A 23,095-nucleotide genomic window follows, 5' to 3' on the forward strand; every position below is an offset into this window, starting at 1 on the left:
TAACAGTAGGTCTCATATACTTCTGTAATGTCAAATAGCAATATGTTAAAATATATAATCCTATAAAGCCAGATGAGACCTCCATTATTTAACTCCTCCCTACACTTAGGATTCTGTGAGCACCTTCCCATAAAAATAAAAATATACTTCCTCCTTAAAAATGACTACATAGTCCATTCCTTGGTTATCTGGTAATTTAACCAAATGTCGGGTGAGAGACGCACTGCTTCACAGTCGTTAGCTGTCACCACATCTACTAACAACACCAAAACATGCAGTCTTATTTGTAAGTCTTGGTTCAGCTAGCCAATCACCTACCTTCCTTCCTTCCTATTTATTTAATTAATTAATTTATTTATTTATTTGGTGGTGGTTGCTTTCTGTTCGAGACAAGGCCTCTCACAGGCCAGAGTAGCCTCAAACTTGCTGTGTAGTGGATGTTGAACTCCTGACCCTTCTGTCTCTACCTCTTGAATGCTGGAATTACTGAGGTGTGCCACTTGCCACTTTTTTAGAAAAATGTTTAGAAATGTAGTATGTGATCGCGGCCAACTAGATTTTGAACACTTATTATGTGCGTCTATACTGCCTTCCAAAGAGACTTATCTCATTCCACCTGTCCTGTTTGCTTTCTGTATCTGTAATAAACACCGTGACCAAAAGCAACGTGGTGAGGAGAGGGGTTCATTTCACTTTATATGACAGTCTGTCATCCAAGAAAGTCACAGCAGGAACTTGAGGCAGGAGCGTCAGCAGACTAACTGGGAAACAGTATGTACTCGCTTGCTTCCAGGCTCGAGTGCTGTTATCTCTTCTTATTCAACCCAGGTCCACCTGTCTAGGGATGACAACACCCACAGTGGGCTTGGCCCTTCTGAATCAATTAGCAATCAAGAAAATGGCCCACAGACAAGCCCAAAGACCAATCTGATGAGGATAATTCTTCAAATAAAGAATTCTTCAAGTAAAGAGGGAACTCTTCTTAGGTATATCAAGTTGACAACCAAGATTTGCCATTGCACCGAGTTTACAGGAAAATGGTATTCTTATCGTCCTGTTTTAGTATTTTAAATTGAGGGGAAGGTTCAGTGTTTGGTTATTCAGTGCTTTTGTTTCTGGATGGTTAGTCACACTTTGTAAAGTGTACAGCTTTCTCTGGTCACACCTCGGGAGAATGCTCTTACACACCAGGGCTTTGACAACTGTCTAACACATCTCACAAACTTTTCACTTCCCTTTACTTTATGATGTTTACAGAAACTCTTTTCTTTTTCTCTATTTTAATTTCTTTGAGACAGGCCTTGTACTGCCTAAGTTGGTCTAGGACTGCCTATGTGGTCCAGGCTGACCTTGAAGTCCTGACCCTCCTGCTTCAGTCTCCCAAGAGCTGGAACTAGAAGTCTGAGTCACCATGCCCAGCTAGTTACAGCTATTTTTTAATGATAACAGTGTAAATTTACATAATGAAACTTGATATTTTATAATCTTTAGGGTACTATTTGGGAAGATTTTCCTTCATACAGATAATAAAATACTATCTTGTGTTATTTTTGTAGAAGGGGACTTTCTCTTTAAAATGTAACTATTTGAAATATATTTGTTCATTTCTTTAGCATGCATTGAAGGATGTGTTTTCTCAAAACAAGCAAACAAACCAAAAAAACAAAATAGTACATTTTCTCAAGTACTTTATATCCACCCATGAGATGCAAATTTATATTATATATCTGAAGGCATTGTGACACAGACTGTGTTCTGTCAGTCTCTGCTTACTTTACTTTTTATACATTTATTTGTGTGTGTGTGTGTGTGTGTGTGTGTGTGTGTGTGTGTGTGTGTGTGTGTGTGAAAACATCCATTAGGAATTGGTTCTTCAGGGCTGGGGATTTAGCTCAGTGGTAGAGCGCTTGCCTAGGAAGCGCAAGGCCCTGGGTTCGGTCCCCAGCTCCAAAAAAAAAAAGAAAAAAAAATTGGTTCTTCCCGTCTGTCATGTGTGTCCCAGGACAGCACTTTGTTGTCAGGTGTGGTGACAAACCCCTTTTCCAGTGAAGCCATCTCACCGGCCCTCTGGCCTTACTCTTGAACTGGTACACCAGTATTTTAATCATGACAATTTTATGATATATTGTGAAGTCTGCTGAGAAAATGTAGCCATTATAACACAACTGAGTTCTCTAAAGATGAGATAAAGCAAACAAAACAAAACAAAACAACAACAACAAAACCCTCCTTGCATGTTATAAAGCAAAGGCATTTTATACTGCTTGGCAAGTAAATTATTCCTTCTTGGCTGGGCCTTGGTGAGAGGACAGAGAAGTGACACATATAAATCTTAGCACACATTAACAAGTTCGAACTAGCTCAACTACCAGACAGATTTAGAGACCAATTTCCCCATGATGTCCTAGAACTACATCTGTTCCCTATCCCATCTCCTCGTGATTTCTCCGTCACAGGGATAGTGGAGAAGAAGAGGTTCAAACATTTAGTTCCAAAGACGCTGTTATTTTTATTTTCTTCTTTAAGAAGATCAGTTTTGCACCTTAGATACTGTGTGAAAAGATTATAGAGGATTCTTATTCATCTATTTTAGTAATTGCAGATCAGGCTTTTAGTTGATGGGATAAACTGTCCATAAGCACCACTCGGATATGAGATCTAGGGCTAGGTTCATTATACCGTGACAGTACCTCACCCCAGTCTCAGCTCATGGTCTCCTTGGTAACAATCCTGTCTTCTGAATTATCAGATTAGGTTAACTGCCTCTCCCCACACCCATGATACCCGCCTGCCTGTGGAATGGCACTTTCTGCATTCTCCTGAAAGGATTGTTGTTCCAGTAGATTGTAACTAGCTGCAGGTAAGGGCAGTGCCTCACTCACGCCATTTCCCAAGTGCCCACAGGGCCTGGCCCTGATGCAGGACCCCCGTCAGCTGGAAGCACACACAGTGGACTTGAAGAAGAGTGAGTTGCAGCAGGAAGGTGAGTTGAAGCTGTTTTATAACACTGGGCAAAAGGTAAGTCTGACTATTACGGTGACTGGAGAAATGCAAAGGAAGGTTACAAAGCACACCACTTAACTATTACATGACACCAAGGTTAACTAGGCATACATTCTCTCATAGGATTTAAGCATGCATAAAAAACAGAGTTCTTACCTAGAAAGTCTTTCATGCTAGAGAAAGGAGACAAAAACAAAAAGAAAAAGAAAACAGCATTAGCAAGAGACTAATTTATATATCCATTCATAAATTGTACTTTTTGAATCAGATGTGTCAACTTTCTAGTGGAGACAGGAGTTGCTAATTGAACTGACGGCACGCACGGCTGCTTGGCTCTAACTCAGAGGTCTTCGTACCACAGCTCACCCGGTCTGAGGTTTTGGAGATAGCGTCCTTTCAAATGGGCAGACCCCAAAATACAAAGTGATCAAACTCCTCTCTCTTCCAACTAGACAAGCTTGTGCTGAAGGAGGGCCCATCACTGGCTACTGTGTGACATGGAGCCATTTGACGTACAATATCCATCTCATTAATTCCCGTCAGGATCCCAGACACCCCAGCCTCCCTGAGTAAACAGTGCAGTTCGTAAACAAAACCTCAGGTCAGCTGCTGGTTCCTCCCAGATCACAGTAAAGATAGGGATGAGGGAGCTGTGGGCACAGTCCAACCCTAGTCCCTTAGATGCTGGTACAGACTTAAAAAAGAATAGTAAAGTATTTTGGGATCTCAGAAGCAAAGTATTTCGCAGATGCAAACTACAAGCATAGGCCTTGTTTAAATAAAAAGCAACAACAGTGACTATGTCTTCATCTTCCACCTAAAAAATTATAAATGACCTTGCCCTTCTATCCTTTCATAAAAAAAGAACTCAAGCAAACAAGCATTTAACTGATTTATGTGACTTTATCTACTTCCTCTTCTGAGATGTTAAGAGAGTAACAAAACCTCAAAGGACAGAAGAGAAAAGAATGAAGAGACGCAGAGTCCAGCCATATGTAAAAGGAAGGGGATCTTTCACCTGGGAGCAACACTCCATGCACTGCTTTCCCTCCGGGGAAGACACTATTTTGTCAGTCCAGGCACAGAGCAGCCTCGTACATCACACCCGAGAGAGTCTCTGGGATGTGTAGTGTCACAGCACATCTCAGAGGTAGGTGGCTTTCTATGGACTCCCTCTTCAAGTCAAAGGCTGTACTCAGAATGGTGAAAAGAGCACATCCTAATTCTGTGGGGTTTCCTGTAGCTATGGAGTAGGGACTTCTTTTATGTGTTCTTAGTTAAGTTTACACACAATTTTGTGATATATTTCTGGTTACAAATACATTTAAATTCTATTGGTCTGCCTGTCTGTCTGTCCGTCCATCCGTCTGTCGTGTGTGTATGCATGTGTGCACATGTGCTACAGCACAGGTGTGGAGGTCAGAGGTGAGTTTTCAGTAGAGCATCCTCTCCTTCCACTGAGTCTCAGGGACTGAACTTAGACCATCAGGCTTGACAGCAAGTATTGTTATCCACAGAATGATCTTGCCATAAAAACGAGACAGGTCCCATTTGAGGTAAAAGGAAACCATTTAGAAAAAATTATGGTGTATCTATAACATTCTCCTATATTTGTGATGTTCTTTGAAAACTCTAAAATTTAGTAATCTGGAGTTATGGCAATTTTTCTTACATTTTTATATCTGTTTTTGTTGTTCTGTCTTCTTTGTTTTGTTTTTGTTTTGACAGAGTCTGGTCTCAAACCCAGAGATGTGCCAGGTATATATTTCTATCAGGTTTTAACATGTCATATCTATCTGTCACTGGCCACCAACATTATTTGTTTGTTTGTTTGTTTGTTTCAGAATTAAAAACAAGAACAGGTCTGGCAGTGGTGTTGCACGCCTTTAATCCCAGCACTCAGGAGGCAGAGGGAGGCAGATCTTTGAATTCAAGGTCAACCTGGTCTACAAAGTGAGTTCCAGGACTTGTCAAATACTTGTGAATAACTGGGCTACACAGGCTACACAGAGAATCTCTGTCTTGAAAAACAAACCAACCAACAAAACAAGACAAGAAGGCAAACAAGAACAGCAACAGTAAGGACAGCAAATCCATGCTTGGCAGGCGAAGGTGTGAAGGAGCTCACCACCCAGTATGCTTGCCCGAGTGCGACTCCACATGGCAGAAGGAGAGATTCCTGAGAGCTGTCCCCTGAATGCTGAGGCACGTGGGTACACACAAACACGATAAATAAATGTAAGAGCTCAGTGTGGCAGCACAGGCCTGTAATCACGGCTGTTCAGAAGGCTAAGGTGGGTCGAGCACACATACAAAGCCTATGTGGGCTGCACAGTGAGTTCAAGGCCAACCTGGGCAACTTAGGAAGAACTCGCCCCAGAATAAAAAGTAAAAAGAAGTAGGGTATACAGCTCTGTGGAGCACTTAACCTGGCAAGACCCTCGCTTCAATTCCCAGGATGGGGGCGGGTGAGAGAGAAGTCAGGGTACTGAGTTTGCACCTTTACTAGCTTTGTGGAAGATCTCCCTACAGCCTGTGAGTGAATACCTACCTACAGGGAAATGTTAACTGTGACTTGTCAAATACTTGTGAATAACTGGGGCTGAACGTGATCCTGGCCAATGTGAAGAAACTGTTCTATACTTAAAGCCTATGGTATGCAGAGCCTTGCAGGAGAGGCCCAGAGAAAGAGGCCTAACTGGTTCCATGACACAGGGAGAGTCCTGCGAGCACACGTCAGGAGCCTGTCTGGAGCATGAGCAGGAAAACATGAATCTATCTGTGGAGGCAGCAGTGATCCCTGGGCTCCAGTTAAGAAGCTTCTAGAAAGATGAGTTCTGAGAAGATGATGGCAGACACACACACACACACACACACACACACACACACACACACACACCCCATTGTTTCAACAGGGACAACTTATTGTTATGGTGAGTGCTTTAAAGTCTTAATTTAAAAGTCTTTACCTGACATTCACCCACTCTCTTATTCCCAGTTAACATCCTTAGTGCTGACAGGGCCAGAACATGGTTACTAGTAACTAGAGCTGGCTGAATTGTTCATGGCTCTGAGTTCTAATTTTTTACTCTTCTGCCTATGAAACTTGGGCAAGTAGCCAGTAGCCCCTGGTAAGAGTTACATGTGATAACTGGGAGGAAATACATTGTTAAATGTGACAGTACCCTTGCTCTTTTCCTCTCTCTCTTCAGTTAAAAGCACATTGCTATGCTGGTGCTCATTAGTGTCCTGAAGTTAACTTGGTTCCTGTGAGCCAGGAAATTCAAGTCAAACGCAAAGCACTGCTGTAATTTCTCTCACACTCCTGGGCAGAACAGCCTTTCAACACCAGGTCCCATGCAAGCTGCATTCTACAGCTTCTCCAGAGACAGGTCTTGCCTAGGTGTGAAGGATGACTTGTTTATAACTGGGGAGACTGCCTGGCTGCCTTCTGCTTCTCTATTGTAGCATAAGCATTCTACAGTGCGCAGACTACGGTCTGCTTAACTTTCTGACCATTAAGTCAGCTCTGTCTAGCTGACTTCATTTTTCCCCAGTTGGTTCTCGGTTGGAAATGTTCCTTCAGTTCCTGCTTGTAAATAACCTGCTATGAAATAAGGTTTTTTGACATCTTCAGCTTTCATTTCTACTGTGTGAACTCTGGTACCCATCTCTACACAATTTAAATGTGTCTTGCTCCACTAAAATAGGAAGTCAGAATTTTTACTATGAATCAATCTTTGCAACTTACATATAATAAAGTGTGCTAATCACTACCAACTGGTTTACCACTGTAAGAATGAAATTAACATTTTTTTCCTTTTGAATGTTCTGGAAACACAACACTCCACATTGTCACACTGAAGTAAAGTTCTCAGTTATTTGACTACACAGTATGGCTGTGTATACTGTACAGTCACCATGAAGGATGCCGATGTAAGATACAAGTATTTAAAAATGGAAAGCCATAGAGTAGGCTAGTATTCTCAAGCAACAGCCAGAGAAAGGCCACAGGGTACCTGGATATGAACAGGTGGATTCCACGGAGGCTCACTTTTCCACAGATGAGAGCATGTGGAAAACGATAATGCCAATGTGCTCAGACTCGTGATGCCTACAGCAGTGCTTGCCCCCCCCCCCCCCCATCTTTAGAGATAATTCTCATGGACAGACATCTTGGAAGCTGATGAATGACACCCCTTCCTGCCTGGAACACTAAAAGCTAATCATAGGCATGTTAAGATTCTCTGCTGTCACTTCCTTTCTGGTATCTATTATAGAGTGTGTAAGAGAGGACTGATCTGATAGACAAAGCAGTTGATGGTCTGTTCCCACAACATCCACGCTAGCTTCTACCTGACTTTGGAGTGATGTGGGATTCTTGGATTTTTGACTGTTGCACTCAAGGCTAGCTCTAGAAATGTTCTGGAATGGCTAACCCAACACATTAGAGCCATTTCCTAAATCTCGGATTTGGGTACAGAAGAGGTAAAACAGTTATCTAAATATAAATATTATTTCAAAAGACAGGAACACAGACTTGCAAAGGAGGTAATATTCTCTTTCTTAAAGAAAAGGCTTCCTTTAAGTTTATAGCCTAAGAAGAGTATGTTTATAAATCACAAGATAAGACATCCGAACCATACAGGATTTAATGTATACTTGTCTAACTCCTGATAAAATGACTTACGTTTTTAAATAATGCTTCCTGATTTTCACTAATAAATACCTCTAGAAAATACTGGTTTACTTTGCTTTTTGATATCATAGGTGATTGGAAGGTGAATGAAAAACCAAAACCAAAACCACTGGTTATGCCCAGGCAGAAAATGCTTTGGATATCTTGGGTAAAGGGTAGAGTAACTCACTGATATAGGAGATTTAAAGTCAACATTTCATTCTGTTGTCACTCAAACTAAGCTCATTTCAGCTGTTAGGCTGACATGACTTCTCACTGTAGAAAGCTGCCTGCCAATCCTCAGACAGACCACTGAGTAAATCTAGAGATAAGTGGAGTGGCAGTGTGCCTAAATGGTCTCAGGGGAGCAGTAGGTAAGGAAGTGTCTTGAGAGGCAAGCACATCACAGACCAGGAAATGAACACCAAAGGGTCTTCCACAGAGGAGGGCAGCGAATAAGGACCTCTAAGACACAGAGCTCAGAGACCCCAGCAGAACCTCAGATACTTAGAGACTGGGTTGTGGCTACCTACGTTTTAGGAATGGCCTGGTTATCTTACTTCTGGCCTCTGAATAGTTTTTCTTTTTAAAGCATAATAGTTACATTTAGTCCACTTGAGGGTCTAGATGTCTCATCTCTACAAAATAACATTATGTATTTCAAAAACGGTATAAATCTTTACCAATTTGCAAGTTATTATCTCAGACATTTTAATCAGGAAGTTTTGGAAAGAATATCTTCAAGTGTTTTTGTTTAAGAGCATTTTACTCTACCTTTCTCTCAAGACAAATGAAAAATGTCCACTAAGATGGGTCTCTGGTCTGTTTGAACTAGATAAAAATTGTTCAGTGAAGGGATTACATCACAGCTTTAGTGGCTCGAGTGGAGGCAGCAGATACTGGGACTGGGGCTCTGGAGCAGAAGAGACTTGAAGCTATGGAGAAACCAGTAAGAGCCCAGTGAGCTGAGTGAAAAGAATGACTGGCCGGATAAAACATGGTTTGAAAAATGCCCCACATTAAGAAATAGGCTCCTTCCTTTCATGCCTCTTTAAATACTCCTTAACAGCCCTTGCTCAGGCCTGCTTCTAATAAGAGAGCAGAGTGAAGACTGCCATTAATTCAGATGGCAATCCTAGAAAGGAACAGGACCCAGGATGGTTTTGATTTCTGAAATGAGGAGGGCCTTCAAAACACCAGAGGCTAGATTAGAATATCCCCGCAAAAGCTTTTAACTTGAAAGTTATCGCAATTCAGAAAGGCACATAATTAAAACCAAACTCTACCAAGTTTAAAATAAAGTCATGGCTCAGGAAAGCTGGGCCCAAGGGAAAGGAACAGAACAAGCCACATGTCCACTGCCAAGGTTGAATGCTTTAACTCATGTTCCTTTGGAGTCAGGGTCTGACCCCACAGTGATGGGAAAAAAAAATCTTCTATTTACATTTTCCAAAGAAGGACTAAGCAGAAGGAACATTTTCTATCATGTTCTGTATTCTAGCTGAGCCACGGGAAACAAATTGAGCTATTCTGGGATGCCCCACAGAGAACCACCCTTCCATTTTAGAGCTCTCAGACTCAAGGCTGATGAGAAACAAGCAAATAGAAGTAAGCCTTCAAGGACAGAACTTAAGACCAGATTTCAAAGCCCCTGAAAAACCTAATCATAACACACTCCCATGCACACACGCACCCTGCTAGAAACCATTATGGTTTTCTTACTATGTCTAGCAAAGATTAAAGTGTTCTACCCTTGCATCTTCAGGGATGCCCTTCATAACTAAAATGGATAGGATTTCAAGGAAATTGAAACAAGGATGGTTGGTATACTGCTCTGTAGTGTTGGACTTGATCTTCCTAAGTCTGTATCCCTAGTAAAATAGTTAAGATCTTATACAATGTTAAATATACAGAGAAAAAGAACAGGTTTGTATAGAGATGTGATCGTGGGGAAGGCCAGAGAGCCTTCATACATGTGCATCAAAGCTACCAACTTCCTTGTCATCATCAGCTTCACCAGCATTAGTCTCTATTATCACCAGAACAATGATCATGAACTCGGAATCTCAAAACACACATGACCTCAGTCTTACAGGTCACAGGGCTGCACTGCTCTAATGGCTTCTTTGTTCTCTGCCTTTGAGCTCATTCTTCAGGAGACTCCCAAGATCCTGCAACTCAGGCTGCAGGTCCCTGTGGCTTTCCTGCTTTCAGCTACTGGCCACTTGGGGTCTGTGGGATTTCCGTATCCCTTCTCGCTTAGCCCCTTCCCCCTCAGTCTGGCACTGGCGCCCGGGCCCTTCCCCCTCATCCCTTTGCTCTTTGTGTCATCAGGTTCATGTGAATAGATCAGGCATGCCCACTTGGGTGAAAATCTGCCCAGCAGAAGGTCAACTGTGCACACAATGGTTTCATAACCATGGCAATCTATTATTTTCATAAATACAGCGCCAGGATATAATCCGAGAGCCATTTCTAACTTTTCTCCTTTAACAACAAAACACGGTCCAGTTAATAACATCCTAGAAGAAATATGGTCTCTCAGCTACAATGAAGAACCACATATATTTTGTATCCAAACAATTCTAAAAATACTGCCTTATGTTAGAAAAAGTGATCATCCACATGAGTATGTGAGAGACAGTGGACTTCCAGACAAGAAGTTGACAACTATAAAATCACATAAGTCTTCATCATATTAAAATCCTCATCATTTTAAACTGCTTGTTTGCCTGTACCAACTACTACATATGGAAAAAAATAGCTAACTGAGAAAGTCACCCTCACCAATTAACGCTGTCTCTATTGTAGCTATTTCTCTCTTTATTTCCATTTATTACTGGATGGGGTAGACACTGGATGGATGGCATCAGTCCTCTCCTTCCACACTATGTGGGTAACAGTGGGCAGTGCGTTACCCACTGAGCCCTCTCTCAGACCCTATACTATAAATATTTGGGGGAAATGTCACATGCTGGATAATGCATCCACATTCAGTTCTCCTTTGCTTGTTTACTGTGGAGGAATACATGTGAACATCCTATCATATAAACTTTATAACACTGCAGGCAGAAGGGAATCAAGTAGTAGTAGCTTGCATGTTTTACCAGACCTTAACATAAGACAACTGGGTTGGCAAGATGACCAAGTGCGTGAAGGCTCTTGCTATCAAGTCATGTAAAGTGATTCTCCAGGACCCACACTGGGGAAGGAGAGAACTGACTCCTGCAAGTTGTTCTCTGACCACTCCCCCCAAATAAATATAACAAGTAAAAATAAGTTTATTACATTATAGAAATACTCATCTTCTGGGGGCATTTATTAAGCTCCCAAAACATTAGGATTTTACAGTTCATAGTTTTCCTGAAGTTCCTGAAGAATGTCTGGATTATTTTGGAATTATAAAACGTACTTACCCTAGAAGGAATTATATGAATATCCCAAGTCCTCCATAAAATATTTGAAGCAAATGATTTTTTTAAAAGAGAATTCTAAGGTCCTTAGGATATATGTGTGCCTTTATAAGGTCAGGCATATTCTGTACCTCGCCATCCTTGTGCTGTGTCATCCTATGGCTTGGATACACCAGTGTGCATGGCTATCTGAATGCATATTGTAATCATTCAAAAACTGGGCTCGGTAAGACCTGACTGTTAATACTGCAGATAGTAATTCAGAAACTAAGGACAGAGCACTTGCCTAGCATGTGCTGAGCACCATCCTCACCACAGGAAAGGAGCCACACATTCTTGAGTGCCCAGCTCAGTCTTGAGTGCCCGAGTCCTAGTCCGTAGGCGTCCTGGTGGCTCTCACAAGCTCTTTAGCAGTTCACACTTTTTCAGGGTGGTAAGCTTCCTGCCACCAAAGCCCAAGAGGAATGTTTTCTCACGTTTGATGTTTTGAGGCAGGGTCTCACTATGTAGCCCTGGTGGCTTCTAACTGTGGCAATCCACTTGCCTCCCTCTCTCTCTCTCTCTCTCTCTCTCTCTCTCTCTCTCTCTCTCTCTCTCTCTTTCTTTTTTTTGGAGCTGGGGACCGAACCCAGGGCCTTGCGCTTGCTAGGCAAGCGCTCTACCACTGAGCTAAATCCCCAACCCCGCCTCTACCTCTCGATGCTTGGATTACTGACACTCAGCCATGTCTTTCTGTGCATGTGTGCACGTGTTGGGATGATCAGTCTGACACCATGCTTGGCTGATACGGATCTCTCCTTCTCCCTCTCCCTCTTCTCCTCTCTCAACATAGTAAATGCTGTAGCTTATTGGATAGTAGTCATCTAAATTTTATTTGGACCAAGCTGCTAATGAAAACTTTTAAAAGGGCTTTCTAGATTTTGAGGTCCTCAGCAGATAAGCACTTCCCTACAAAGATTCCAGCCTGCTGACCTGACCCACAGTAACAGTAAAACAGTCAAAAGGAAACAATCCCCAAGCTTAAGTCACACGAGGTTTAACGTTATTTCTCATAACTTCGACATATCATGGACTTCCTCTCTTTTTAGCTTTTTCTTTTTGCCCCACAGATACCCCAATATCAACTCATCTACTTTGGAGCTGTAGATGCCCTGGCATGTTAAACAGGAATCATTTGAACTGCCCTGGGGAAACCCATGTTCAGCTCTCATTTCAGAAGGTACAGTTTCTCACACATAGCCTCTGACTTTTCAAAAACAGTCAAATTTTATACAGACAGCGGTTTTCATTAAGTACCTGTGTCTTGCCAGCCTCACCAGGGATGTAGAGAATAAATATACAATTACAAAATCTAAGATACCACTTTGATCTTATAAGCAAGCCTATAGAAGATAGCAAGGTAAGAAATGAAACTGGTTTAATGCAATCGAGGGCCAGGTTATCTGGTTCCTATAGTAAACAAATAGGGAGAGACGCATATGGATTAGAGATCTTGGACAAGGCTTTAAGTAGGGCTTACAGATGTCCTAGCGTCTGAAGCTGGTGGCTGTTAAACATGACACAATCATGTGTGACTGATGGGGAATCTGTCGCAGGTTAGGGCTTTCCTAGAGCCACAGTTACTCCATAATGTTACTCTGCTCTGAAAGGTGATGCGCCAAGAGATTAAAGCAAAAAATAGAACTAAGAAACTATTATTCTATTTTTATTGTTCCACAGAGGAACGGAGTCTTCAAATGCACAGTTGTTTGGATTTAGGAGCTGAATGGTCTGTTAAAATGTAGGCCTCAGCAGAGGCAACAGGCTTGGAGGCCGGGCTAGAAGGTCCTTCAGGTAAGACAACCCTCAGTAATTCACACACTACTATTTATAAACTTGTTATAACTTAAAAGGCTCCAAGTTGCAATATTTGTTTAAAATTTATTTATAAAGCAAATTAATAGCACAAACAAAAGAATAAAATCACCTTTCTATGAGGACCTTTTTGAGTGCTAAAAGTGGTTTTAGAGTAACTATCTGTATATAATTAACAGATACACTAGACATGATGTGGGGTCTTTACTACCACAGAGCATGGCATATTCTTTTTCCTTAGGAGCCAATAGCTTTATTCAGAAGGGGTAAGTAGGAAGTGGGCTGGATCCACAAATAAAATGTTTTACTTGAGTGCTAAGGGATTTATTTGCTCTTAATTCTAATTTTAAACTTCCAATTTTAAAATGATATAAATTTGTCTCCTTTCCAACTATTCTGTAAATCTTCCCCCCTTTAAACTAGGTTCAATCACCCTCATCGTCTTTTCCAAACCAGGCCCAATAATACTGGCAATCACCTATGCGCTCTTTCTCCCAGGCACGGCGGTGCACTGGAGCAGCTGCACATCTTACGGTGAGGATAAAGGCTTCGGATCCTGACCTACTCAAAGCGCTAGCTTCCCTGTGCTTCCATGCTGCCCTAGTTGGTCCTTTGGTCCTCCCAAAGCTTGATGACTGTTAGAGGGATTAAGAGCAATGAATCCCTCATCACTCAAGTGAAAGATCTTATTTGTGGATCCAGCCCATTTCCTACTTACCCCTTCCAGCTCACAGCCTTATTTTTCCTTAAAGCAATACAAAGATTTTAAAGATCCACTTTCATTTACTTTATGCTTTAACTTTGATCTAAAAATACTTAACTTTTCACCCAGACTTTGAAAACAACTATTTATATGTGGATGGCATCGTGTAACTCAAGAAGCTTGCTGGATGGAGGGCTGTGATAACACCCAGCTTCTGACAGCCAACACCCAAGGCATAAAACGCCCACCAGGTACAGAACCAAAAGGGAGCTAAATAACAAAAAACCAAAAGGCTGATGAAGTCCAACTCCAATCCTCTCCCCTTGGCCTTCTGAATACAACTAATTGTCAGCTAACTATGAGACCAAGAGAAAAACCAAGGCAAGCCAATGTGAATGGTCTGTAAACTTCTTCCAACTGTAAAAACACAATTCCTGGCTATGCAACCGTTACATATTGAAAATAAAACCAGGATTCAACTGCAGACTCAGTCCCCTGCCTCTCAGCCGTGGATCCGTTGAGAACAGAAGCTCACTGCTGTGACAGAACTCTGACTCCAATGCTCCCAGGCACAGGAAGGAGACCGGGAGCCTGCTGCTATCTTACTGCATGTGGCTCCAGTCTCTGCTGCTGGTTGCCACTTCTGCTTAACATTTAGTCCTTTCTTTATGAGACCTTTATTCTGTAGACATGGTTACCTCTCATGGCTCTACTCATTACTGTCTATCTTTTTAGTCTGAAATTAGTTTATTATGCCTTGAGTTCTAGATCAACTCTAGGTTTAATATCTCTTAACTACAATGTGCAGGATTCAAAAGTATCAGATGCGTTCTCTCTCTCTCTCTCTCTCTCTCTCTCTCTCTCTCTCTCTCTCTCTGCAGATTTTGGGGCATTTGCATAAGAAGTGTTGGAGATAGATCCTCAGACAGGAAACTCATTTGTTTCTCATGTACCTTGGGCATGCAGCAATAGATGGTTTTTACTATATTTTTAGTGCATCTCCATTTCTACTGCCACATGAAGTCAGAAATGGGATTTTCTTCTTGTGGCATCATGTTGGCCCTCGAGGTGTTCAATTCTGGAGCCTTTCAAATTGTGGCTTAGGTGTGCTAAATCTACCTTGTCTGGATGCCACTACCTGAATGTCTCAAAGAGCCTCTCAGCCGTGTTTCTTCCTCAAGTCTGCCAACTCAGTTTGTTCTCTTTTCTCTGTCCCTATCCTGTATCCATCCTGCTACTCTATCAGCCCTCGAGCTTTGTCACTCCATCATCTAAACAGCAGGATGCTTCCCTGTGTGCCCTGAAGAATGTCTCAGATCTGCCACGTCTGACCCGAAACCCTGCTATTAGGGGACAACTGACTGGACCATTTCCTGCTGCCCCTGCATTTACCTTCCAATGCTTATTTCTCCAATATGCAGTCTGGATCATAGCTCTACTTCAGACTGTCAATCCTCTGTCCACAGGACAATTCCCTAAATCCTCAGAGGAATGACTAAGAGCCACCCAGCATGAACCCTCATTTCTTTCTTTTTTAATACACAAACAATCAACATGTATTTATTTAATATACATTGTAAGGGTTCAAGCAGACTTAATTAAAAAAATAAAACAAAACAACAGCACAGCTCAGAAATCAAAGGAAAAGGACAGGCAATTTAAGAAAAAAGACGACAAAGAGAGAGCTGGAGAGCTTGTGTCAGGGTTCTTGGCTGGACGCCTGCTTTGACTAGGGCTCTTGTAGGTACTTAAATGCTGTGGGGTTTTTCCAGAGCTCTGCAGCATGTGTGTTCAAAAGGCTATTGATGTTGGGTTCTCCTAGCAGGCTCTGGATGGAGAGCAAGATGGTCCTGACAGTGCAGCCCACTTATCCTTGAGGATGTCCAGGCAGATGTTGCCCTGGGTGTCCATTCTGGGCTGTTAGCAGGGTGTGAGGAACTTCACCGTGGGTGTGTTGTAAGGGTAGCCACTGGGGAACTCTAGGGAGAGTTTATACCTCAGGTGTTCATATATGGTGCCCGCTGCTCTGTGGAGGGTCCCTACTCATTTGAACAGGTTGGCGGAAATCTCTTTGTCACCAGACATCATGAGGGCCATCAGCTCCTGCTGTGGCCTCTTGCCCACAGGGCCTTGGGCAGTGCCCCTACAGGACTTGGCTCCTTTTTGAACCCAGGCTGGCAGCAGCTGGGTTGCAGTTTTGGTGGCACGGAGACAGGAGTGTGGAGATGAAAGGGCAACTTCTCATTTCTTATTATAAATATCATCTCTCATTCTAGCCATACTGACTAACTGCAGCTCTGAAGACAATGCTGTATTTCCTCAGGCCTTTTCCCTCTGCCTCTGCAGTGTGGACCTTCTTTGTCATCTAGGTTCTATTCTGCATACACAAGGATAATACATTTTTTATGTGACTCAACTAAAACACTCTGAACCGATGTCCTTATTAGAAAATTTATCTCCCTATGATATGAACTTCATTTCTCAATTAGAAAATATGTCTTTCACTTATAAATTCCAGAATCCAAAATAGGGGTTACAACATAGCAACTGCTTATGAGATGCTAACTACGGAAGGAGCACTAGTAGAGCAGATTGGCTGGCATGAGGCACAGTCTGTCATCCACATTACTGGAGCTGAGGGAGGAGGATTGCCCATGAACTGAAGACTAGCCCACAGTGAGACCACATATCAAAACAGAGCATATGACTTATTACCTGCTTCCCACGGAATCATGGGAAGTAGAATAGTAAGAGCAGGACACAGCCTTCAGAACGGAGCTGATGTCTTCAAAACTCCCAGTCTTTCTGGTCCACAAACCCTGGCTTCAGAAGCTACGTTATGTACGGATGGATTAACAGAACCAGTATGTCTACTTAGAACCTGAGTAATGGTTTCCAAGGGGACTCTACTTCCATCCCTACAGACTCTACCAGTACTGCTCAGGAAGATTCCCTGGACTGAAGAATTGTAGTTTATTGACTTTTCTTGAAAAAAAAAAAAAGGATAGTGGCTTTAATTAGGCAGAAAAAAATGGCTAACAGATTGCATCCTAATTACCCAGAAAAATGTTTCTTTCTCATTCCATGATAATGAATTATAAAGTGGAGTTTAATGAAGAAAAACAAAAAGGATTCTAGACTGTGATGCCTCAGATGTAGAATCCTAGGTGAAGAGCACGGAATGCTACTCTATAAAAGTTTGTGGTGTTGGCCAGAGGCATCCACAGCACCTCCCACGGCTGATCAATGACCTGGATTGGAGAGGGAGTGCCCTAGTCCTGAAGACCAGAGATCCTAATAAATGAGCTCTCATGAAAGCTGCACTCTTTTACCACTCGATTCATCTAATGAATTGATTAGGGCGTACATTACTAGTTTGTATGGAGATATTTCTGTAAACTCTTTCCATTGAGATGTTAGACCTAAAGCAGCCCAGACTTAACACTAATGACCTCGGGTTATAAGTACAGGTCAAATCCTTGTACCACAAATGAGCAATTAACGCACAACTGCCTCGAAAGATTCCTAGGATTCAGATGTCCAGATGCTGATTCACCTCAAGATGTAGTCAGCACAGGTGTCATCAAACGAGCACTGCACTTTGGGCTCTACTAGTATGCATACACAGATGTGCGGGTGCACATACACACATGCACACACATACATATATGTTCTATATTCTCTCACACACATGCATATATATGTTCTATATTTATATTTGTTCTCTCTCATTCTCTTACACATGCACACACATGCATATATATGTTCTATATTTATATTTGTTCTCTCTCTCTCTCTCTCTCACACACACACACACACACACATACACACGCACGCACAACTTCTTTTTTGAGGTACAATCCTGTTATATAGCTCAGGCAGACTGGCTTTAATCTTGTGATTCTTCTGCCTCAGCCTCCTGAGAGCTATTCTCAGGAGTACGTCACACTATATTAAAGGGGCACATTTTAACAAGCAAATAGTACTCTGATAGTAAATATATGTGGTTCCAATTTTTTAACTTTTTTCTTTTTAAGTTTTGGTAGCACTGGAATCTGACATAGGGCCGTGCACAGTGCACATTCTAGGCTCCATGACTAAGGTTCTTTAGGCCTGGCTCTTTCTTAAACTTATTTTGAGACATGGTCTCAGTAAGTTGCCCAGGCAATCCTTAAACCTGTTGTTCTCCTGCTTCCTCTGCCTCCCGAGCAGCTGGGATCACGTGCAGGTAGGTCTGGCTTAGAATTTAATGCTGGAAAAGCTGTTCTGAAAAGAAGCCTTAAAGGCAACTATATGAATTACGCATCTCATGTCCCAGCTGCCTCACGGTAAGAGAGGAGAGTTTCTACTACAAAGAGGCACAGTTCTGCTTTTCCAGGGTAACAAATCAGATGACAGAGCAATAGCTCATAGAGACGTTAGACCATAAAGCAAGCCAGATCAAATATTTCAGATACAATTTTAGATACAGGATATGCTGAACTATGAGATACCAAAGTACCCGTTCAGGAAACCACTTCATTAACCCACAGAAGGCTCAACCAGCAGTGCCACCAACATACCAGAGCCACTCTCAGTGAGGGCTGGAGGGATGCAGGAGGGTAAAGAGGAACAGAGGAACACTTTACCTAAGAGAGAGAAAGGCTGATGGTATGGTTTATTTTGGAGGATACACGGTTTTACATGTAGCTGAGGCTAGCTTTGAACTCAATTAGCCAACGCTAGGCTCAAATTTGTCATCTTAACGTTTTTGCCTCAGCCTCCTGAGAGCTAGGCATATGGCACCACCACACCAGGCAACAGGTATTTTTTTTTTTTTTACATGTAAGCATGTTTTGCCTGCATGTATGTATGCAGATCATGTGCTTGCCTGGTACTCATGGAAGTTACTGGGGTCTCTGGAACTGGAGTTATGGATTGTGAGTGAGTCAGCATGCGGTCTGCTGGAAATCAATTGGTCCAATATAAGAACAGCAAGTGCTCTTAATCGGGGAGCGCTCTCCAGCTTTTAAGGGAGTGCTTTTTAAGACAATGTTTAAGGATATAATTTATGCTCAGATACTATTAAAAATATGAAGGAGCAAGGAAACACCTATCTTGACTGTATTTGAGGACATGTATTTTCTTTTGCATGTGAGGGATATTTCACTGGGGAGATAGCCACACACTATTCAGGCGGCCCTGAGTGTTCTGTTGTTGGTGATGGTGGTTGGTCTTGTTTATTTGTTTGTTTGTTTTACATTTATTGACTTATTTTGTGTCAGCACATGTGTTTGTGCAGAAGTCAGAGGACAACTTGAGGGGGGTTTTCCTCTTCTTCCATCATTTCCTGGGGATCAAACTCAGGTCACAAGGCTTAGTGGGAAGTGCCTTAACCTACTAAGCCATCTTGTTGGCCTGGATTAGACTTTCTTACTATTAAAAAGGTCACAGGCTTACTAAGTACAGAAATCTGGCATTAGGCAATTCAGAAAGCATCAGATACTGCCAAGAGTTCAAAAGAAAAGGTATGTGATAAAATAGTTTCTGGTTTTGCACTCAACAAAACTCATCCTATCTTTGTTTTTACAAGTTAAAAATAATACCTATTCAGCTAGTTTCAATTTACCCATAGGGCTTCTTGGACGTTTGTTGAAGAAGAAAATGTTCATTTAAGAATTCTCTGGCGCAAGGCCTTGGGTTCGGTTCCCAGCTCCGAAAAAAAGAACAAAAAAAAAAAAAAAAAAAAGAATTCTCTGAAGACATTCTCCTTGTATGGAGCATTTATATTTAGCTCCATTAACACCACTAGAATAATAATAAAATTTTAAATACCTGTTCAAAAATTCAGTCCTGTTTTGAAGAATGTTAGGCCAATCAGGGGCTGTACTTTCTCAATGCTTGCAATCTCCATTTGGGGGAAGGGGCAAGACTTCAAGATAGAGTAATTGGCCATGTCTTTATCGTAAAGGCCTAGTCATTTTCTTTAAGAGAAATCTAAGGCCTACAAGGTCTCGAGATCTGTGGTGTTTCTGGCTCCAGAGGGCATGGCTGGAATTTAAGAACCAGTCACAAGAGAGTCAATTATGGCCTGTCAGTTGCCTCCCGTGGTCAAAGACACAGCATTCTTCTTCCCTACAATTTCAATTTCCCATGCCCCTACAGCTACCGAGGTTTAACTATTATTTTGGCCCATAGCAGACCCTTAAACTTGACCTTCAAGTCTACCTGTTTGCATTCCAGTGTTGTTGATAAGGATTTTTAAAGTACAGCTTAAAACTCTGCTGCTCTCTCCTCTAGCCCAGCAAGATGCCCAAAGGAAAGAAGGCCGAGGGGGAGAGGGTGACCCCCGCCACTGCAGCCCCAGCCACTGCAACCCCAGTCCCTAGTTGTCGTCAAGAAACAGAAGGCCAAAAATGTGGTCACAAGAAATTTGGCATTGGGTGACTCAGCTGCTTAAGTTTGCCCACAAGTGCAGGCCAGAGACAAAGCAGGATAAGAAGCACAGGCTACTGGTCTGTGCTGAGAAGAAAGCTGCTGGCAAAGGGGACATCCCAACTAAGGGACCACCTGTCCTCCGAGCAGAGGTCATACAGTCACCACCTTGGTGGAGAAGGCTCAGCTGGTGGTGACTGCCCACGATGTAGACCCCATTAAGCTGGTGGTTTTCCTGCCTGCCCTGTGTCGAAGGATGGGGTGCCCTACTGCATCATCAAGGGAAAGGCCAGGCTGGGGCGCCTGGTCCACAGGAAGACAGGCACCACTGTTGCCTTCACACAGGTTAACTCAGAAGACAAGGGTGCTCTGGCTAAGCTGGCAGAAGCTATTAGGACCAATTATAATGACAGATATGACGAGATCCACTGCCACTGGGGAGGCAACATCCTGGGTCCTAAGTCATTGCCAAGCTGGAAAAGGCAAAGGCTAAAGAACTCGCCACTAAACTGGGTTAAATGCACACCAAGTTTTCTGTATATAAATATAATTACAAAATTATCTTAAAAAACAAAAAACCCCAACTCTGCTGCTTACTATCCAAGTGATGCTAGGCAAGCCATGTCACTCTTATGTGATCCATTTAGCCCCCAGCGTGCAGGGCAGCAGAGGACCAACCTGTTACAAGTAGGCATCAGAAGAAACATGAGTACAAAACCACAATAAATGCATTGATAAGGCATATCCAAAACACAGGTACACCCAATCTTTTAACCAGGTGCCCTGATTAGTCAAACGTGAGCGTACATCAAGAGACAAATGAAATCTCATGAGAAGACTTCTACCTTGGTGACTAGTCCTAAGTGTCAACAGCCTCCAAACGAAGATATAATGGAGCCCTAGTGCCCTATGGGAATCAACACTCTCAACAGGATGGCTCACACCATCTGGTCACTGGTTATAGTAGACTGATGCTAGTGTGGGAGTCCATAGCACTGACCAGCCACTAAAACTGGGAGACGGGCTTTTATTAAACCTACCCATGTTTTGATTTCCTGTAATCTAAACCCTCACATTTTCTCGCACTGTGTCCTCTGTCTAAGGCAAGAGTGGGAGGTAGGAGAATGCCTCCATGAAAAGGGTGGAGGCAGGAAGAAAGAAGACCAAACTGCCAATGAAGGAAGGAAAAGGAGAAAAGAGGAGGACAGTTACTAACTAGGAACTTGCTGAGTGATCACAGGTATGGCCTATGTCCCTGGGAGCTGTGTGTGAGGACTGAGCATTAACCAGGGGCTCTTCACATACAAAAGTGCCATGGAGTATGGGGGGTGGGCAGTAAGAGGAAGCATTAACCGAGGTAACGGTACTGTGGACATCAACTAGGGGCTACCAAAAAGCATCCATTGGCTCCTGCCAAAAGGGCCTGAAGCCCTGTGGTAAAGGGAGGTAGTGTCTCTTTACACAAGGGGAAGAAACATTCTAGGAGCTCAGAAGACACTGCACACCACAGCCTCCCTTGGTCCTCTCACAAAAGGAAACCTGAACAAAGCAGTTTCACATAAAAAACATCTTTTTTTTTTTTGGTACTCTAGTAAGTAAATATCTCTGGTTGGAGTCCCAGACCAATATGCTGCATTCCAAATTCTATTACATGATAACGTACACTTGGAGACACTGAAAACGAAAATAAAACAGTAAAAAGAAGCTGCTGGGGTTTCCTGCAGAATTTTCCCCACAGCTCTCCAAATAAGGGAGCCCAACTGCCCTCTTCTTACGCTGTGTGTACGCTACACCACAGTCTAGCTCCTAAGAGGGAGCTGCTCCTCGCCCACTACCTAATATGCCCATCAGGGCTTCTCGCTGCTCAGCTAGTAGCATTTCTTGCTTTTGCCAGCTTTTGACCAAGGAGGACACTAAATTAGGCACCAATGTCTCTATGTTTAAACATTCAGCAGAGACAGTCACCAGAGGCAATGGAGAAAGTCTCAAGTGGCCTTGCCTAGGATGTCACCTTATCCTCGCTGGCTGTCAAAGGTCGGAGTTATTTCTTTGGCTTTTAAGCAAGAAGTTTCCTGATGGCACCTGGGAGGAAGGTTGAATGTATCCACAAGGTTAATTCATTCTAACTTTCTGCCACTTACAGAGACATAAACAGGCAAAGGCATACACTATTGTATGCATACACATCTGAATATGCATGTAGGACTTGCAAAGATGGAAATCTGTTTTACACAGCTTCATGCCATTCGGGAACTTTTTCTCTTGAAATAGTACTGATTCATAAAACACAGGAAAAACAGCAACTGACTATGGACAAACAAAAAAAAAGCAAACAAGCAAACCCTTAAGAAAATCTCCATAAGACCCTGCAATAAAACCCTGGACTCTGCTAGGCATGGTGGCATACGCCTCTATTCCCAGTGCCTAGCAAGCTGAGGCAGGTGGAGCCCTTTTAGTTTGACGAGGCCAGTCTGTTCCACATATCGAGCTCTAGACCAACCAAGGCTACCTAGTGAGACCCTGTCTCAAAAAACAAAAACAACAACAACAAAGACAGAAAAACCCCAAACACAAAAACAAGAAACAAACAAAAAAAACAAACACAAAAACCAGAAACAAACAAAAAACAAACAAACAAACACAAAACCAGAAACAAACAAACAAAAGAAAACTGAAAAAACCCAGCCCACCAACCAAAAAAATAAAACAAAATGAAAAAACTAAACAACAGATCACACAAAACAAAAAGCTCTCCAGAATCTTACTACCAAGCATTTATAACAGATCAAAAGCTAAAAGGCAGAAACCGTAGCTCGAGTTATTTAAGTCTGCTTCTACTTAAGACAGTATCGAGTACCTCGAGTCACAACCCCCTTAGGAAAGCTGGCTGGGGCTTTACTTGCAATCTCACTCTTCATTAATTCTCCAGACTCTGAAATGCCCCGTTTTCTCAGCCTCAGCCTGCAAGTTACATGTAAACACACTTCCCACCTTTGACATGCTATGATCAGACATAAATAAAAAAAGGCT

At 42.5% G+C, this 23,095-nt stretch overlaps 1 protein-coding gene and 1 pseudogene across 11 annotated transcripts in view; both read right to left on the minus strand.

Annotated features, from left to right (window-relative positions):
* The window catches only part of Ppp1r12b (protein phosphatase 1, regulatory subunit 12B), a 197,678-nt gene that overhangs the window by 23,450 nt on the left and 151,133 nt on the right, over positions 1–23,095 (minus strand). For all 11 annotated transcript variants that reach the window (XM_063272303.1, XM_006249876.5, XM_008769561.4 and 8 more), the window contains 1 exon segment: positions 3,160–3,176. In XM_063272303.1, coding sequence (XP_063128373.1) covers positions 3,160–3,176 — 17 coding nt within the window.
* Ube2c-ps4 (ubiquitin-conjugating enzyme E2C, pseudogene 4) lies at positions 15,200–23,092 on the minus strand (annotated as a pseudogene).

The sequence above is a fragment of the Rattus norvegicus genome, chromosome 13 (genome assembly GCF_036323735.1).
Source record: "Rattus norvegicus strain BN/NHsdMcwi chromosome 13, GRCr8, whole genome shotgun sequence".
NCBI classification, from domain to species: Eukaryota; Metazoa; Chordata; class Mammalia; order Rodentia; family Muridae; genus Rattus; species Rattus norvegicus.